The sequence below is a fragment of the Leptonotus elevatus genome, chromosome 9, assembly GCF_054856555.1.
Source record: "Leptonotus elevatus isolate MCC_2025b chromosome 9, RoL_Lele_1.0, whole genome shotgun sequence".
NCBI classification, from domain to species: domain Eukaryota; kingdom Metazoa; phylum Chordata; class Actinopteri; order Syngnathiformes; family Syngnathidae; genus Leptonotus; species Leptonotus elevatus.
The window spans coordinates 13,536,550-13,555,841 of NC_141247.1; the positions used below are offsets into that span (position 1 = coordinate 13,536,550).

Below are 19,292 nucleotides of genomic sequence, written 5' to 3' on the forward strand. Positions count from 1 at the left end.
TTGAGCTAGCGTATAGTTACCATGCGTGCGCCCAATAGTGTGGTGTGCCTTATGTGTGTGTTAAACAGAAATAGCACCAGTAACTGTGACTGCACCTTATGTGACAATGCGCCTTATGGTTGTGAAAATACAGTAAGCCTAGCATCAATAGTTTTAACCTATTGTGATGAAAAGACATTAGCTTTCAATCGCTTTATTGTAACAATAACAAATAGTAACAAAATAATCTCTACTGATGCCCAGGCTGTCTCCCGGTTAGCAACCAGGCGCTAATCTGAGTTCCCAACTGCCAATTCTTTCATTCGCCGAAGCTCACATCATTCACCAAGCCAGGCCCCGCCTTTTAAAACCATGCACGCTCAACGTCACAGATTATACAGGTGTGAAACATGAGGATGTTGACTCCAACTGGACAATAATAATAGCTCCACGTCAGATGCAAAAATGTTTGCTAGTTAATTCGGTTTACTTATCCTTTTAGTCGATAAGTCGATATGATCATCTGTAGAATAATCAAATCTAAACAATATCCGAAAGCTACAGCCCTACATTAAGGTAAGGTTTGGCGTTAAGAGCGGAGCTGAACTTGAGGAAAGCATCAGTCAAGGATGGCTCAAGGGCAACATTTCTCAGACAGGCACTTAATGTTTTGGTGTACATGCACAGAGGTCTACATTCTTATCTGAGGATTCACCTACCTGACCTGAGGCTACTATTTCCCCCCTGGTGGGATCTAGGGAATATTTCTTTCCTTGCGGTGTGTTGCGTCTGAGCAACAGAAATATTGTCTTCCTTCCTCCTGGTAGGTGGTGTCCCCTGTCTCCTTCTGTTTCTATTCTCCCCACTTACCAACCTCTGTTCTCTTCCTTCATTTCCTTACCCTCCCTGAACTGACATTTGCTGTCAGATAGCCTTATTATTCCCTTTGTCAGATTTCTGATTAAGATTCTCTGGCTTTCTGTCTGTGTAGGTCCACTGTCTCTCTGCCTCTCTCCCGACCCCTTCACGAGCTCTCCCCCATGAAGAACTCCTTCCAATAATGACTCTTCTTCCCTGTTTTCTTTGACTTTTTGCCGCATTCTATTCAGGATAATCTAATTCAGTCTATCCCCCACTGTCTCATCTCCACCTCTTTCATTTCTTAGCATTTTTTTGTATTAGTTTGTATTTTTAAAGGTCAGTCTTCCTTTGTTTTAATTTTAGCTCCCTCCCCTACCCCTATATTTTTTCCCTTTCCTGTAGCTTTTGCATTACACCTCCAGAAACACAAATTTGTAATTGTATGCCCTCATGGGTTGAGCAATAGGTAGATTCTTGTGTCCAAGAAGCCTTATGAAGTTTACTGTCACTTAATGCTAATTGTTTCACCAACACGATCACTGTGTGGGCTTTGTCTTTCCACACAAGTAGTAGAGTTCATCATGCAACTGGACAGTGAAGGAGACAATAGAGCTGTTGTCATGGTGATAACACCTTCAGGGGGTATACCCACCACTTGCGCCCTATTTACTTTCTCCACGAGTTCACATCCTGTCATCCTCTATTTCCTTGTCCTCCTTGCCCTCATTACATCTTTCTTCTCTCCCTTTCTTCACCTGCCAGTCAAACCCCGCTCACTTGTTTCTCTGTTTTAAGTCTGTCCATCTTTTTTCCCTCTCTTCCTCATAATGTCTTCTTTTGTCTTGCTTTCTCATGCGCTCTCACTCCTCTCTTCTGTCCCCGTGGTCCTCACCTCCTGTCCAGTTGTCGAGGGAGAGACGGAAGGAAAGGAATGCTAATTTTATCACCACAGCAACAGTGTGGGAGGAGAGCGAGCGAGTGTGTGTGTGTGGGGGGGGGGGGGGGGTACCAATATTCACTCGTCTGAGGAAATGAGCTGGCCAGTGCGAGGTCTGCATTTTCCTCCACAGAAAAGATCAGGTTGACAGGTGTACTTTACTTTTACTCCATCTTGCCAAGTTTCACTTTTGGAGCCATGCATTTGTATCTGGATTTTTTTTTTGTATGCTGGATGTGGATTAACTGCTAATGTTTTTTCTATCCGGTACAAAAGATGTAGTCAGTCTTTTGTTCTTCAAGTCAATCATTTGTTGGACTCCCCCCCCCCCCCCCCCCCATTCCTCTTCTTTTTGGTCCATCCCTCACTCGTGTCAGAAATGTAATCACATTCAGAGCCTCGCCAAGAGGAAGAGGAGGGGTAGAGTGGGAGGTACAAGTGTGGTGGTGGTTGTGAGGCTGGCAAGACAATTTGACATGAACGCAGGGATAAGGAAGAAAAAGGCATGATGTGTATGTGTTCCCAATTACCACTCCAGCCAGCCCAAAGTCACCTTCGTGGGGAATATACGCACACACACTAGAAATAGCTACCTTCTTCCCGCCTCTGTTTGTGTGTGTGCGCGCTTTTACAATGGTGATGAGATAAACTCAATACCATGGGCAAAGCTTATTGTCTGTGTCCCTGTATGTATAATTTTAGCTGTATGTGTTTATCTTGTGTCTGATTACACTTGCACAAACACTTGCTGATTAAGTCCCACTGATTTCCACCAGCCTCAGCCTCTGATTAGGGGTGTGCGTGTGTGCAAGAGTCCAATTCCTGTTTTAGGCCTTAAGGACTAAAACAAGCATCTGAACATACTGATTATTTATGTTTGGTGGAGATGAAATTGAAGGAATTGGATTGAGGTTATAATTGGCTTTATATTAATATTTGAAGTATCAAGGTTCAGGTCAGACACGATCGGATGATGCAGGAGGATTTTGAAAGCAAGGGGCCTTACAAATGCAAACTAATGCAAATGCATCCTTGTTAACTTGACCGTGTTCCGTCTTGATTCTTAATTAAGAACCCATAGGCCTCCGAGCGCCGCCTGCTTTCCCACACTTCATCGGGCAAGGAAATGACAGGAACAGCAGGAGAGAGATGCAGACAGACAGAGCACGAAGGCACTGAGAAATGAAAAAGGAACGTGTCAAAATGTATTCAACAGAAAGGAGGATGGATTTAGAAAGGAAAGCAAAAGTATGATTGCTTTTGGAGAAGTGAGAAGCCGAAATCTGATGGGTTCTAGTTATAGAAAGTGTGGCGTTAGTGTGGCAGTGGGGGGGATAAGAGTAGGCTGATACGCTATGAGGCCCACTCACCTTCTCCATTTCCACTGCTGAATTGATGTCACTCATTTCCATAGCCGCCCATGCATCAGGTGTGTGTGCGGCTTTCCGAGTGGTAATCTGTTCCATCTTGTTCTTTACTTTCCATCTGTATAGGATCTTTCGCTCCGTCGCTCCCCATCTCTCACTATCACATCTGACTGACTCGGAGGGAATGAGTTGGTTTGTGTGCTTGTGTGTGCGCGCATATCTGTGGTGGCATAAATGCTACTATATCCTTATTTGGCTGCTTTCTCTGTCCCTGCCATTTGCTCGCACTCGCTCGCTTTCTAACGCTCTTGACAGTGAGTGGAGAGAGAGTGGGTTAAATTTTAATGGTGCTGCCATCTTTCACTTGCTGCTGAACGAGGGCCAATGCAGGCTGACACACTCAGTGAGCCATGAGAAGAGACAAGACAGCCAGCAGAGCGATAGCCAGCTTGACATACCCTCACATGCTTGCTCACAAGTGCTAAGCATTCACAACAGGTGGAATAAAGGAATTATTCATCTCCTATAACGTTGAGAATTTGGGGGGTGAGAATTTCCCAATGGCTTGGCTTCTACAGTATGAAAGGATTTTTTTATAATTTACTGGCATTTTATTTGGGCTAATATACAGTATACTGTGGAAAAAAATGCAGTGTTCCCTCGCTAATTCACAATTTAGTTTGTTGGTTTATTGAACATAAGATTTAAAACAAAAGTTGGTTTTTTTACATACATGGTCATCATTAAGCACAGCTTACATATTCAAAGGGGAGTAGGAAGAAGTAAAAAACGTATCGAGTCCTACCCCCTTACAAAAAAAATAACAAACGTACATTTAGTTGGTAAGCTAACATTTTTACAGATGTATAAATCAGCACAAAGGCTTACACATAAATTTTTAATTGCACTCTATTTTCTCCATTTGTACTGACTTATACCTGATTTAAATATTGTTGTTGTACGGTTTCTGGTTAAGGTAAGCCATTTTTTTAAGATTAAAAAGAAGGGGGGGAAAGTAGTTAATAAGCTTGTCATTGTCATTTTTGTGCTGCCCAGGTGCAAAGCGTCCATCTGCTCACATTAATTTATGATTGCAGACTATAATCAACAGGTCTATTATATTCTACATTTTGCATTTTAAAATTTACATTTATTAAGTGTAGCAAGTGTTGAGGGGGGTATATTTTGAATTAAACTATGTAATTTAAGTTTTGCCATAGAGTCTGGAATCTGACACACTTTTCTACCTTCCTCTACCATGCCTTCATGCATTCCTTGAAGGATTCTCCCTGTATCTTCCACAGCTTTGTTGTCACGGCCATTTTGATGTCATCAACATCTTTAAAGAGGAAGTCAAACCCCAAAAATGTCTTTAAATAATATTGGATGTACCCCACTAAACACGGCATTCTGATCAATATTGTGTTTGTGGAATATGGGTTAAGCAGCAAAGTCAGTTTTGAGCCATCTTTGGGACTTGCTGTAAACTGAAAATGACATCACAGTTGCTCAGGGCTCAGGTATTGGTCAATTATGACTCAACTTTAGAAAGAGAGAACAGAACTCCGTCCTGCACTTCAGAAAACAGGTGAGCCGTGATTGATCGTTACCTGAGCCTCCCTAGGCACTGTGGAGTCATTTTAAGTCCACAGCAAGTAGCAAAATGGCTTTTTCCCCCCTTTTTTAAAATATATATATGATTAGCATTGAGATCCAGGACAAGCTCCATCCTGATTAATCAGTTCATTTACTCAGAGGGAGAAATGTGTAGTATAATACATACTTGTAGCTGTAATTGTATTAATTATAAGCATGTACCATTTACATCTTGATGATGTGTTTGATGGAGAGGATATAAAGTGTTTTTTTTGGTCTGTGCTACTCCTGACATCAATAATTTTTAGTTACAGAACACCTAAAAAGGTCTCTAGTTATGGGGTCTCTGTAGGAATGCATTGGATCTGACTGATGAGTCTAGTTGGCAGTATGTGTGTATGAATCTGAACTCAGTCGTGCTCCAGCACACACACACACACACCCACCACCAATCTGTGAGCCATATTGTGTGTTCCTTGATTGTTTTCATTTGCCCAGCCTCACATAGCTGTCTGATTGGCAACACGTTCCCCGATGGCTCGCTAAGCACATGACAGGATTAGGTGTGTACTTGTATTGTGTGCGCTTTTGTTTGTGTCTTTGTCTTTGTGTGCATGCGAGTGCATCTTTTTGTCAAACCACAGCGCTGCCAATTCCTGAGAGAGGGCAACAGACAGATGTTCTCAGAGAGGATTTGCATTTTTGTCTCCCTCTTTAAATATCTGATCCTCTTGTTTAATTTATTTTGAGGTTTGGTGCTTTTTTTTCTCTTGGGTATGGGGTGAAACAGATTTCACAACCTGGAAACCCTGCAGCAAACCATAAAGTCTTTGATGAGAGACACTTTTCCCCAGGTTCCCACATAGAGGTGGAAGTTGTCAGATAACGGTTATCACCCCCTCTAGCTACTTAGTTTGGCTATGATCCAGCGTTATTGATGTAGTTCAAACACCTGCAGAAGTTTCCCGATGGCATTTGCAATGACAGAAATTCACCAATGCAAATAAGGCTTGCATTGTGCTCTTTGCAATAGTTATTCCAGATTCAGAACACTTGTAGTATTTTATTTAAAGCAGTAAATAAAATACAGTGTAATGTAGTTCATGGAAAGAACTGTTATACAGGATTGAGTGTGTCTTCAGTGTGTAAATCACATTCATGACAAGCTATCTCCTTTCCACTCATTACTCCTACTTTATTGACCTCATCTTTTACCTCGCCTCTGAACCTTTTTGCTCCTTAATCTTCCTCACAATAATATATATCTTTCACAAATGCTCTACTTGGCAGTACATCATCTTCATCCTTCCTCAAGCACTTTTTCTTTTAACTTTCTTTCCTCCCAGTGTTTCTGTTTCATTTTACTAGGCTTGATCATGTTAGCAATGTTGCCTGGAAGAAAAACATCACGGCGAGCACCAGAAATCAGCCTGATCTGTGCGCCCGTGGACACGTGCACTTTTTCCAAGTGTCTGTGTGTTTTTCCTGCAAGCAACGGCTGACATTATGAAGGGCAAAATTCCCTCCACCTCTCCAGTCCCTTGGTGTCTCGGGGGTCTGCTCAAGGGTTAATTAGACCAAGCAAAACTGGCCCTTGTTGTCATCTTTGCCACGCATATACACACACACACACACTTAAACTTGCAAGCATTTGTGTGTCTGTACATGCTCCTGTGTGTGTTTGTGCGTGAGTGCCAATCCTTCCACCATGCGGTCAAGTCACAATTACTAATCAGGCCTGGAAGCCTTTGCCTGGAGAGACTAAGATGGAGGGAATGAGGGAAGGAGGTAGCAAATGAGTGAGTGCTTTTCTTTGTCCTCATCACTGAAGCAGAGATAAAGACGGCTAACGGGATGGATGGCTGGAGACGAGAGGACAGAAAGTGAAGGATTAGCAGAGGATGAGCGTGTCCGCCCCGTTCGACAACGGGCTTTTAACTGTCCTCCATGGCATGACACTGTCACGACGTCCACTTTTCTCTGTCCGCCTTTCATCTCTTTTGCTTCACATAAATCCAAGCTCCTTGCATTGGAGAAGTAGGCTATTTTTTGTAGCTCTCTCTTTCCCTTCTGGTGATATTTTAAATTTGACAGTTGACAGGAGCTGAACACCTAATCCTTTTTGTTCAGGGCAAAATGATACTCACGGGCTGCATGTCTTCCAGGTCATCTCACTTTTTAATTTAGATTTTTTTTTTTTTTACTCAGTTTGAAGGTCATCAGTTCCTCCACTGCACACATGTAAATGAATAAATAAAACTTATTCTCTCAATGCATCTCATCTTATCAGAATTTAGTTGTCAACATCCAAAATTTGGCAACCACATTTTTATACGAACATTGTTAGTGTCAAATATTAATATCAACATATGCCATGCTTCTGTTGCTATTCACTCTCCTCCCGCTAGAGAGAGCACTCTGCTACAAAGGCTCCTCCATCAAGGACGTTGACTTTTCAAAAATAGAATACCAAAGTGCCACACAGACTATCAGGGTACCACAGCATCGCTACTACGCCCCCACCCCTGCCCCCTCTCAGTGAGTCATTTTGTTAGTCAGTCACCCACTCACAATTGAAGTCAGACAAGGTTAAACTGTGTGCCGGGTGTGTGTTTTTGTGTTTACTCTGTTCGTTGCCTGCCTGCTGTAAATCACTCAAGGTCACTTCCTCATCATCTTTGTCCTTTAAACTAAGTTCTCTGTATCTGCTGCTCCCTCCCGTCTTTATTTTCCTCCTGTTCCTTGATTTGATTTCCTTCCCCTCCTTGCACTCTAACTCTCCATCCTTCTCCTCTGCTCTCTCTATCTTCTCTCCTTGTAATTAGCTGGTGTAATTGCTGTAGTAAATCTTTTTCTGCTTTCCCAATGAGACTGGCTGATATAGGACTGATTTAATAAGGACACCCTTGCAGCTCACCTCACTGTGTGTGTGCGTGTGTGTGTGTGTTATTCGGAATGGGGATTTATGGGCTTTTTGTGTGGTTTCAGCATGTGTGAATTTCGAGTTCAAGGTGGTGGTGTATTGGTACGTCAAATGTAGTTGCCCTAATCAGCAATGCAGCCTGCGTATCCTGTGTGTTTGTGTGTTCATGTGTGGGTGTCATCAGTAATGCTGTTGTGTGCGTCATTGCTGAGGACCTTCATGGCCAGAAGAGCAGAGAGAGGTCACAACGGCCCTGAGAGAACACACTCACACTATCCAATTCTGTGTCCTCCAATTCTCTATCCCAAACGCTTACGTGGACGTTCTTTCTTGTCTGCCGACCTTATTTTTTACTTCACGCACAGCCTTTTGCCCTTCTCTTCTCACTCACACACAACTTGGGTGATGGAGTAGATGAGAGTGTGGGTAATAAACATTGTGTCGTGTTGGAGAGTAGTGGTATACTTGCAGTACAGAAATATGTCCAGTGGAGGGCACTGTGGCTCCACGGATAAACAGCCACTCACTGACTGCTCCTGACTTTTTGTCTCCTGTATTCACTTTTGTATCATATAAATGAACATTTAGTGCTTTAAAAAGGTGCACATCTACAAAAAAAACTACTATTTGCAGCACATCCCAGATATGAAACAACTGATTACTAATTCAAAACATAGTTTTGCAATCTGCTTTTTATATATATTTTTTAAGTCAATTTAATTGCAATAGTAGGTGTGGGTTTTTTTTTTTAAATAAATAATAAACACAATTCAGATAACATTTGGATTTATATATTGCTAACATTCCTTCTTGGTGCATTTATTAGGAATGCAAAATAATTTACAGTATACAAAAAAATTGATGTTGGTATTTGAACAGACAGTTTAGTAAATTAATTAACAATCATGAAGTGGATCGGTATATGATTAATGTATATTTTGTTGTAAGAACCGAGGTAATTATGCCTAGTATTTTTTATTTCAAATGCGAATGAAAACATCTAAAAAAAAACAAAAAGTGATACTATGTTGCATGACCTTTTAATTAGCTCCAACCAGCCTCGTATGATCATCAGTGAGTAAAAACACTGATATTAAACTAAAGTCATGTACAGTAAGCCACTGGTATAAATAATGAATTATTTTTTACAAATTTATACAGTCCAATTTTGAGGATAACATCAAAGTTGTTTATTTGAACAGTCTTGACTGCAGTTACGATGTACATGCGCCAGGGGAGCGCAAGGGAGCACAGTCTAAGCCCCTCCCTTAAGCCTTCCCCCTGCATTATAGCCCTCCCACATCCTGCCCCCATACCCCCTCCCCTTTGCCCCACCCTGCCATCTGGTCCTTTTCACACAATCAGTCGTGCACGCACACACACATACACAGTCCAGTCTTTTCTTCCCGTTTCCTTTCACAGAGAAAAACAGGATGAAGGGGCTCTTTGAGGCGCACAGTTACCGTGGAAACCCCCTTATTCTTCTTCTGTCAAACACACTTCGATTGTGACACGTACACACACTTCTATAGAGAGTGGGACATTTAATGTTTAAAGGAACCAAGACTACAGCTGTTCCCCTGTTTGCCATACTTCTGGCCTCTTGTTTACGTTACACAAAGAATTTGATGCAGGGTTTTTTTTCCAGTTGCAAAGTTAACTTTTCACAATAAAAAGCACAACTTTCCCTCTTTGTTCTCCTTTAAAAAAAACTTCTTCTTTTTTAAATAGTTGGCAAAACATTTGTTTGTGTCGTTTTCTTTTTCTGAGCAGATTTTTCCAAAGAAGCTCTCATCTTGCGCACGCGTGCACACATTCATGTTGAAACTTAAAACCCTCTCCTCCGTCCCAGTTACGACAATCTCCAGGCTGGAATGCTTTCAGGAATGGAAAAAAAGTTATATAAGTGTTAAAAGTTGTTTTTTTACTCCCTTTGTGGCTCCCGAGGGCTCATGGAAAACATTGCCGTGTGGTATTCAATAGAGCACATCATCTGAAAGCTTTTATCAGGTTAAAAATAAACTACAGGCAGCAGTGATGAATAGACCTCGTAGAACGAGAGCGAAAAATGAAGAGGCCATGAAAATGCTTATACTGTTATCCAACTTTGTTTTAGTTTCGATATGGCCATATTTTCCCTTTGTTCACACAAAGCCTGGCTACCTTCTCCACCACACTTTTTTTCCTTTTAAGGATAGAGGAAGAGAATAGGAGGGGGGGTTAGGGGCACTGGTCTGCTGACTGACTAACAGACTCCTCTTTGTGTGCGCGTGCACACACACACACACACACACACTATTGACAGAGACCTCTGCATGACGTGGCACCTCGTGATCTTGTGCACCCCCCGCTCTCCTCATCCACGTCTTGTTTTTTAGTTCTAATAAAAGTAAGATGCAGAAATTAAGAATTTTGTGTGTCTTTTATGGCACACACATGTGTTGGCATACATACAACACACACGCACAACCCCCTCATTGCCCCCCCCCCCCCCCCCCCCCCACACACACACACATTTCCTCTCCATCACTCAATGCCAAGCAGCTGTTGGTCAGACTAAAGAAGACGAGGGGGGAGTTGTTCCTGGAAAAGCATCTGTGACGTAATTATTTTTCATATGATAAGTTTCTTGATCAAAGTGAAATGTTAATTTACTATATACATATATAATTTTCTCTGTCTTTAACTTAGTCTATAATGCGCTGAAGTTTGTGTGCATCTCAGCACATGTGCTCAGTCTGCTCCTCACCTCCCCCACAGTGACTAAGTGCAACGTGGAGCAGTGCTCCATAGCCGCCACTAGAGGTGCCATTGGCTTAAAAATGGAAGCCAGACAGGCATGTGGAAACCACAGAGCAGCCATTTTACAAATCGTATTACTCCAAACCCCCATTTCATGAATCAGCCGTGATGTCAGCACGTCGTGCTCTCTTTTCATAGGCTAGCGAGCAGCCGCACTGTAGTTGGAGCACACAAACATGCATACAAACACATACACACTCCCTCATCATTTTTCACACATTAACCTAGTGACATGTTGCAAAAGTCTCCTCACAGATTAACTGGATTGTTTGAGATTATAGGTCACCCAGATTAGAGGTTTATGTGTTGCAGAATGTGTGTGCGTCTTCAAAATGGAGTAGTGGGCTGATTGCTTTTAATTGATTAAAACTGATAATATTCTTTTTAGTCTTATTTGTCATATTGTGTGGATGCCACTATTTCAATTGCTTAATATTCAGTCTATTTTTTTTTCTGTCTGTATCCTGTGATGTTTATCCATGTATGATGGTCACTTCCCTTGTCCCCTCCTACCTGTGCGGATATATTTATATCTTTGTGTGTGTCTGTCTTCCTGTTTTGTCATCCACCTCTCAGTTTGTTATATCAACATTAAGGACATTGTGTTGTTGATTTGTGTCAGGATATACAGATTCAGCATATGGTACAACGAAGAAATGCCTATCAGTTTATTGTAGTAAAATGATACATAGATGATTGTTGAAGTTTCATGAGGGTAAAAACGTGTCAGCGGATATGCAGGAAAACAATCACACTTACTGAGACCACAGACTGTTTGTTCTAATTCGGTGGTCAAAAGATGGTTTGAGGATCTCATTAGGAGGCCTGAAATGGGGAACTGTGTGGCCTCTCGGGAAACAAAGTAGCTTTTGACTAGACTTCAAAATGGGCTTGCCACATGGATGCCATATTTTAAGAGGTAGATATATATCTTTGTTGTCCAAGGGGATTGTTGCTGTATGATTAAAAAAAATTGGTGTAAATACTATAATTTGACATCATTTTATGTATTAATGTGTGATCTCACATCCATTAAAAAATTAATTAAAAGTTATTATTTTTTTAAGTTTTTCTATGGCATCAAGCTTTTTCCTGTTAGTCTTGAAAGCCCTTAAACATTTCATTCGATAATATGTAATTAGAGGTCTGTAGTCTGGCCTGCTGTTGTAAAGCAACAGTCACTAAATTCTGACAAAATAGATGTGGGCCTAGATATTTGGTGAATTGTGAATAAGTACGTACACTATATGTGTACCTTTTTGTGTATATTAATCTGTTTCTGTACCGTCTGATAAAGAAAACTGTTAAAAGTTTTTTTTTCTTCCATCAAATAGACCTAGTCCTGCTGACGTTAAAATCAAATTGACCTTTCCTCGGGGCAGTTTTTGCTTGCAATGTGGTGTGAACCAATCCAATGTACTTGTTCATCTTTCAGGCCTAATTCTTTTCAGCCCCACAGAAAATTGCACATCCTTAGTCATAAATGTGACCTTGTCCGAGCATGTTAACACAAATGTGTTTGTCAAGTGTGTCATAAAACGTACTGTATCTGCAAGCCTATTGCAAAAGTTAACATGCCTCACAGCTAACAAACGTCCAAGCACATTTAGCAGGGCATGGGTACTTCTTACCCAACATTATCATCTCACACCATGGTCTCGCACACAAATGGCAGTTTTCTGTGTGCAACGCTGATGGAAAAAGATTAACTCTGGTGATTTTTATATAGAGTGAGTATTAGATGGCTTGGTGAGATGACTCAATCTGAATGCAGTTAGCATTTGTGTTAGTTGTGTACAGTGCTATGAAAAAGTATTTCATTTATTCATTCATTCAAGTATTTGTTTTTCTTTTGCATATTTATCACATTTAAATGTTTCAGATCTAACCAGTTTTAACATCTCACAAAGACAACCAAGTAATATGAGAAGTTTCTAAATGATGATATAATTGTTGGCAAGGTATTCTTTGTATTAAATCCCTGGTTATTATTTACTGGCATTGTATATACTTTTGCTATTAAGGAAGGATTGTTTTTATTCACTTTACCAAATTGCAAAGTTAGTGAGTCACTTCCCACACTGTGTGGACTCAAATATTTGTACTACTGGGCCCCTTACGCCTTCATCCCTCCTCAACTTCATCTTTTTATAAACAAAAAAGTTTGGACTAATCTTCCTAATTAAAGAAACAGTTTGGGTCAGGCTCTCTCCTTTTCAAGCATGACTATATATATAAGGTCCTTAGGGCATCCTGATATGAGTTTGGTGTGGAAGAACTTTAGTGCCCCTATTTCAACCACATCCAACACCTTTGAGGTGAACTACAGCAGAGATTAGCATCGCCTCGGTAGCTAATTTCCCTTTCTTGCTTTGATTTCCTGTTTAGCTGTATGTCCTGTATAAAGTTTTTGGGGGAAATTGTGTTTCTAACAAAATTCTTCATTTGAGTTGCTCTTCAATTTGCCTTGTCTGTCCTCATTCCTAGCCAAAAAGGAACTCGAAGGTGCTGATGAAAAGCAGTTGCAGAAGAAGAAAGTCAAGGAGCTCAAGGTTCTGGATTCAAAGTCATCACAAAACCTGTGTACGTCTAAATAGTTGGCTTAAAAAGACACACAAAACAAGTTATGACTATTACTTTATATGCAATATTAACTTTTTTTGTGTTCACATAGCAATATTTCTTGGATCGTTCCGTCTTCCATATGAAGAAATCAAGAACTGCATCCTGGAAGTTAACGAGAAAGTCCTCGCAGAGTCCATGGTTCAGGTACAAATTCTCATCAGTTCCTTATAAATTAAGCCCTAAGCTATTTTTCAGGTTTTTGCTAGAACACGTACCCAAATAAAAAGAGGAAAGCTTTGCATCCACAAGCTCCATTTGAATAATTATTGTGTCATAGTAAAGGGAACACTTGTGAGATTTGTTCAAAGGTGTAATATATGTTACTGGTTAAAGGTAAATAAAGATGGCACACAGCAAAAATGTGAGAAAAAAACTAAAACACTTGTGTGTTTTGCATGAAGTAGCACAGCGGGAGAGACAAGTTATTTCACTGTGTGACTCAATACGATTTCTATATTTGATCATTAAATTATTTGGCGTTTGAGCTATGTTTGGGAAATGTAAAAATTGCTTCTATATTCTTGTAGCCCCGGTTCTGCAGTTTAATTTGTTGTGTGACATCATTAAATTATTTCATGAGTGGTGTATTGTTTCACATAATTTCTTCTTCAAAGTAGGAGAGGACCCAATTGGGGGCGCTAGGGCTTAAAGGGCTACGTATAATGTTTTATGTTATCCATTTTATTTATGATTATGCTTTAATCGAGCAAGAATGTATTGTATCCATATATTTGAAAGCATTTCAGTATATGATACTCTAAAATATTCAATAGCTGCATCCCTACAACTCCTGCTGTATTGTCATATTTTTATTGTTTAATTAAACCCTTGCTTAGTGTTCCTGGGCTTAACTCACACACCTAAAAATAGTTGATCTCTAAATGAAATTAATTCTCAAAAATGTTTCTCAAAGGAAAAACAGTCATTTTGAGCCTTGAATTAATATGCGGATTTTTGCTGTCCGCAGGCCGGCCTGGTTCTTATTCCCCCCCCTGAACAGATTAGATCCACTCTATAGCATATACAGTAATATGAAGTGTCTGGACAATTTTTGAGTTTTGTCTTTACAAAATGTATATTGCTTACTTTTGATTGACAGCGCAATCAGTTTAACAATGCTTATTATGGCTATCGAGGGGGTCTCCATCATACTGCAATCTCGTCAAAATATTAAAACAATTTTTTATTTTTTTATTTTGCATTTGTGTGATTTGTTTGTGTCTTGTAGAACCTGGTCAAACTGCTCCCCTCACCAGAGCAGCTAAGTGTCCTAGGAGAGATGAAAGATGAATATGACGACTTGGCTGAAGCTGAACAGTTTGGAGTGGTGGTAAGAAGGCATGCCATTATACAATATACAGAACATTGTTGTTTTTGGGTACTTGTAAATAACTAGCCATACTGTATGCATGTGATGCAAAATGAGACATAGCAAATGAAGATATACTGATAATGAAGTAACATTCTTGTTGATATATTAGTCACAGTAATGGTTCATCTTACAAAACAGACACTGTTTTGTTCAACCGTGGAAGATGTCTAATGGATGAAATCCCCCTCAGTCATGCAAGCCCCCACACATCCTTCATCCATATCCTTTCCCAGATGTCTAGTGTGAAGCGGTTGGGGCCACGGCTTCGGGCCATCCTGTTCAAGCTACAGTTTGAGGAACAGTTAAACAACGTTAAACCGGATGTGGTGTCTGTGACGGCAGCCTGCGAGGAGCTCAGGAAAAGCACGTCCTTCTCCAAGCTGTTGCAGATCATTCTCCTTGTTGGCAATTATATGAACGCAGGCTCCCGCAATGGCAAGGCCTTCGGCTTTTCCATATCATACCTTTGCAAGGTAAAAAAAAAAATGACTAGTGTACATGATCTTTTAAGACGCATCCCCATGTCAGGCCTTTTCTCATATGCTTTTACAGATCTTTACAGACCTACTACTGAAAAGATGTGTTTTCTAAAGATACTTTCTAGTTTGATAACAGAAACTGCTGCTAACATTAGCATTTCGACCCTTCCATTAACTAAACTCTTTCTTGGCATTTTCAACTGGATGATCTTGTGTGTCTTGTTTGTGTTTTATATCCACAGTTTCTATTTGCCTTGCAGGTTTTTTTATAAGTGGGATCTGCTTTATCCATCCATCCATTTTCTTAACTGCTTAGTCCTCACAAGGGTTGCGGGGGGCGCTGGAGCCTATCCCAGCTGGCTTCGGGCAGTAGGCGGGTTACACCCTGAACTAGTTGCCAGCCAATCCAGGGGATCTGCTTGAGAGGAAAGAAAATACAACCTGATTTAGTTTAAGAATTCTTCCAGAGTGAGAGCATGGTTACTATGTTACCTGGAAGGCAGTGTTCTCACAAACAGATTCAGGCTTATTTACTACATACTGTTAGTTCATTTAGAAATGCTCCTGCTCCATTTTCCAATTTTGGCAGCACTGGCTATTGTATAGATTTTTGATCAATCACTTCATTAAATGACTATTTTTAAACTAAATGTTCATCCAACCAGCTACGTGACACCAAATCAGCGGACCTGAAGCAGACTCTGCTCCACTTTCTCGCTGATGTGTGCATGGAGCAGTATCCGGAAGTCATGAACTTTACTGACGAGCTCATCCATGTGGAGAAGGCCAGCAGAGGTACACTGGACGTCAAAGTGATCTATTCTGTTCTCACTTCATTCGTAATAATGCCATATGGATTTAAAAAAAAAAATTACAATCTTCAATATTTCTCTCGTCATAGTTTCTGCAGAGGTACTTCAGAAGAATGTCGAAATGATGGGTCGTCAGATCAAGAACCTGGAGAAAGAAATAGAAACCTTCCCTCCTGCACAAAGTGACAATGACTTATTTGTGGAGAAGATGTCGATATCCTTCTTATCTGCAAGATTATAATAATTCAGCAGTTGAATTATTCCTTACATATGTTAAGGTGGGGATATTTATTCTGTGTTCCTTAACTTAATGTGTTCACAATTTTGTAAGCAGTGCCCATGAGCAGTATGAGAAGCTGGATCTAATGCATACAAATATGGAGAAGCAGTATACCGACCTGGGAGACTATTTTGTCTTTGACCCGAGAAAACTTTCAGTGGAAGAGTTCTTTGGGGACCTCCACACCTTTAACAACATGTTCCAGGTATGTTTTTATCCATGCATAGCCCTAATTTAGTTAACTAGACCAAGGAGCCTCTGTTTATTGACATGAAGTTGGAAGAGTCTGATTCATGTATTGTTTATGCATCAACTGACTTGAAAGGCTTACTGTCGGAGGTGACTTTTTTTTGCCAACTATTATGATTAACTGACATCCTGGTTTTAAAGTGTTTCCCAAATATATCTAGTTAATTTTAAGATAAATTTTAATCTGACATTCTATGATATTCTTTGTCAAAGCTACATATTTTCTGTCACATGAGGTATTTTTCTTTGTCCCTCCATCAGCAAGCAGTGAAGGATAATCGGAAGAGGAAGGAGGCAGAAGAAAAGATCAGAAGAGCCAAGCTGGCGAGGGAAAAGGCTGAGAGGGAAAAGGAAGAGAAACTCAAAAGGAATCAGCTCCTGGACATCAACACAGGTTAAAATTTTGCTCTTAAATGTGTAATTTTAGGAGAAAAATACACTTATTTTTTGTTATTTCCTTCATACTCCAGTTGGGGGCAGTCAGAGTCCACACATCAGTGGAGAGTGGCTGTGTGTGCCTGTATGTGTGTGTGTGCCTGTATGTGTGTGTGTGCAACTTTAATAAACACATAACAATTTGAAGACCAGAGCTAATCTAATAGAGATGACTTGCTTTAAAAAAGTATCAATAAATCTCTTCAGAAAGCGAGTTCAGAGAGGATACATTAGCAAGAAACTGCCTGGCCTATTTGTAACTCTTCTAGCAAATAAGAGAGCTGCTTCCACACAAATAATTTCAAAGAACATGGTTTTCATGACAAAAAATGTACTGTGCTCAAATATGTATTTCCGTAGTCATCCCTTTATACACAGAAATAATCCTCCTTGGCCGATTATATTCATTCAGACACTTTTTATCCCTCTCTCTAAGTGTGACCTAGTTTGAGTACATTCCTTCTCTGTGGCTCCACTTTGGCATCTCCAAGGATTCCACAATTTCAGATTCACTACAGCTTAAGTTAAATCACATTAACCTTGTGAATGTATGTGTGTGCTTATCTGTCTTGTGTGGACACCGTTCAATAACTAAGTTGTCTAAAGTTCCATTTAGTTTCTCCTCACTTTCTTTTGTTCCATTAAGCTTTTTTCTTTGTCTATTCCTTTGTGTGCCTTTCAATTAATTCGCTATTATAGGTACAGTCCACCTAGAGAATTATGCATGCAATATGTCGTCTGTGCGTTAGCCATATGGTGCTAAGGTTTCGATGTTGAAAGCAGGAAGTATTCATAGTTTGGATTGTGCATCTAGAGGCATGCGAGTGGAAAATAATAGAGCATCAAAGGTGTGTGCGTGTGTCTGTGAGGATTGGAGCTCATTTACATACAGGTGGCATATTTGAGTGCCTCAGGTCACTTAAACCCCCCTATTTGAATTCAACCACACACAAATACAGCACAGAGAGCAGGTGTGTGTATTTGTTTATAACCCTCACAGTGGATGGCTATGACACAATGGTTGCTTTCTGCAATGACACATTTACACATCCTTTCTTCCTTGTTTCCCCCGTTTTGTTTCTGTCACTCTAGTCTACTATTGTAGTCTTATCTCATGAAATCACCAAATGTTCTTCCTTCACACGCTGTCTCTGTCTGCATAGCACGCCAGTTGTTGATTAAACCCTGGAAGGTCAGGCAGTGAGTTTGGCCATGACAATGTGAGTCAGATAGTAGTGAAGGCCGTGGTGGATGGTTCTTCTCCCCCACCCCCCACCCTTTTTTTTCCTGTAGAATATATTTCAGTCCTCTGTAAATTATATGTACTTAAAGTTGATTTTAAAAAAACAACAACAACGTATTATCATGTAATGTGGTTGTATTAGTACCAGGGATCTTCCACAGTATCCTCAATGTTCTGACATGGAACTTCCCACATGCAGTGGAAAAACACTGTGGTCTCGTCCCATCTACTTGGAAATTGAATATACCATATTCTCGCAACTAGGTGTCACCAGAGTCAGCAAAAAATACTGCATGGCTTTGCGAGAAAGGGGTGTGCGCATGTGTGACCTCCACACCCACTCAGATGCTGTTATGGGAACCACCACTGGGAGTGCTCACGCTCCATGCAAGTGCTTGTGTGACCAGAGTGGGGGAGGGTATATGGAAGCGGAGGTTGCAGCAGCTGCTCTGCTGAGGCTTACACACACACACACGCACAGTTGTCTCGATGTGTAGAGGTTAAGGGAAACGATTGAGACGAGGACAAGAAGACATGGGGTGATAGAGGGACTTTGAAGAAAATCACAATCACTCCACAAGTTCTCTGTACTGTTCATCGTGTCTCTGATTTTCACCAGCTTCTTTTACAATGTATGTAAATTAACATCCACTAGGGGGGCTATTGCTCCACGCAAGAGATTGCCCCCACATTGTATTTATGTGTGTGCTAAATTGTTTGAATCAATTGGATCCAGACTATCATCTTTTAGATCTCTCATGGTCTAATGTTATTACACAAACTAATCTGTCTTACGTTCTTAATGGCCTCAGGCAAGTCCTTCCAAACAACACTTTTGGTGCAAGTGTGGACATGTGACAAGCTTTTACTTAACTTTGGACGTGTCTTTTTATAACCTCTCTTCATGTTGACTTAACTCTTTCATCTGCAACTCTATTAACTGGATCGCACACAGAAAGCAATTGAATTAAAAGAATGCATGTTTATCATTGCATGCTGGCATAATAAGCCTTGTTGTTGAGCCTCGACAAAGCAAATGAATGCCTCCATTCAGTGAAAGAGAGTTGTCTTTATCTAACAGTTTTGCTCAAGGCCAGTCAGCGCCAAAACAACTATGTTTACACTGTCATGCAGCGTGCTTGCACTAGTGGTTTAAAGCAATCATGTGATTAGTGTAAGCAGACTTGTGTCGAATGTGCTTCACTCAAAGGAGAAAAACATAGCCTACATCACCAAGCATCAGTGTAGTTACCGGATATCGGCACAGAGTGGTGTATGTGAGCCATGGAAAGGAAACGTGTGAGGCGTTATCTGGCATGACAGGGGAAGCCG

General features: G+C 40.6%; 1 protein-coding gene across 2 annotated transcripts in view; it reads left to right on the forward strand.

Moving 5' to 3' along the window:
- Window positions 1–19,292, forward strand: part of diaph1 (diaphanous related formin 1) — an 85,217-nt gene that overhangs the window by 55,757 nt on the left and 10,168 nt on the right. For both annotated transcript variants that reach the window (XM_086084940.1, XM_086084941.1), the window contains 8 exons: window positions 12,953–13,048; window positions 13,140–13,234; window positions 14,319–14,420; window positions 14,696–14,935; window positions 15,607–15,736; window positions 15,843–15,967; window positions 16,074–16,238; window positions 16,544–16,676. In XM_086084940.1, coding sequence (XP_085941066.1) covers window positions 12,953–13,048; window positions 13,140–13,234; window positions 14,319–14,420; window positions 14,696–14,935; window positions 15,607–15,736; window positions 15,843–15,967; window positions 16,074–16,238; window positions 16,544–16,676 — 1,086 coding nt within the window. The remainder of the gene's footprint in view (window positions 1–12,952; window positions 13,049–13,139; window positions 13,235–14,318; window positions 14,421–14,695; window positions 14,936–15,606; window positions 15,737–15,842; window positions 15,968–16,073; window positions 16,239–16,543; window positions 16,677–19,292) is intronic.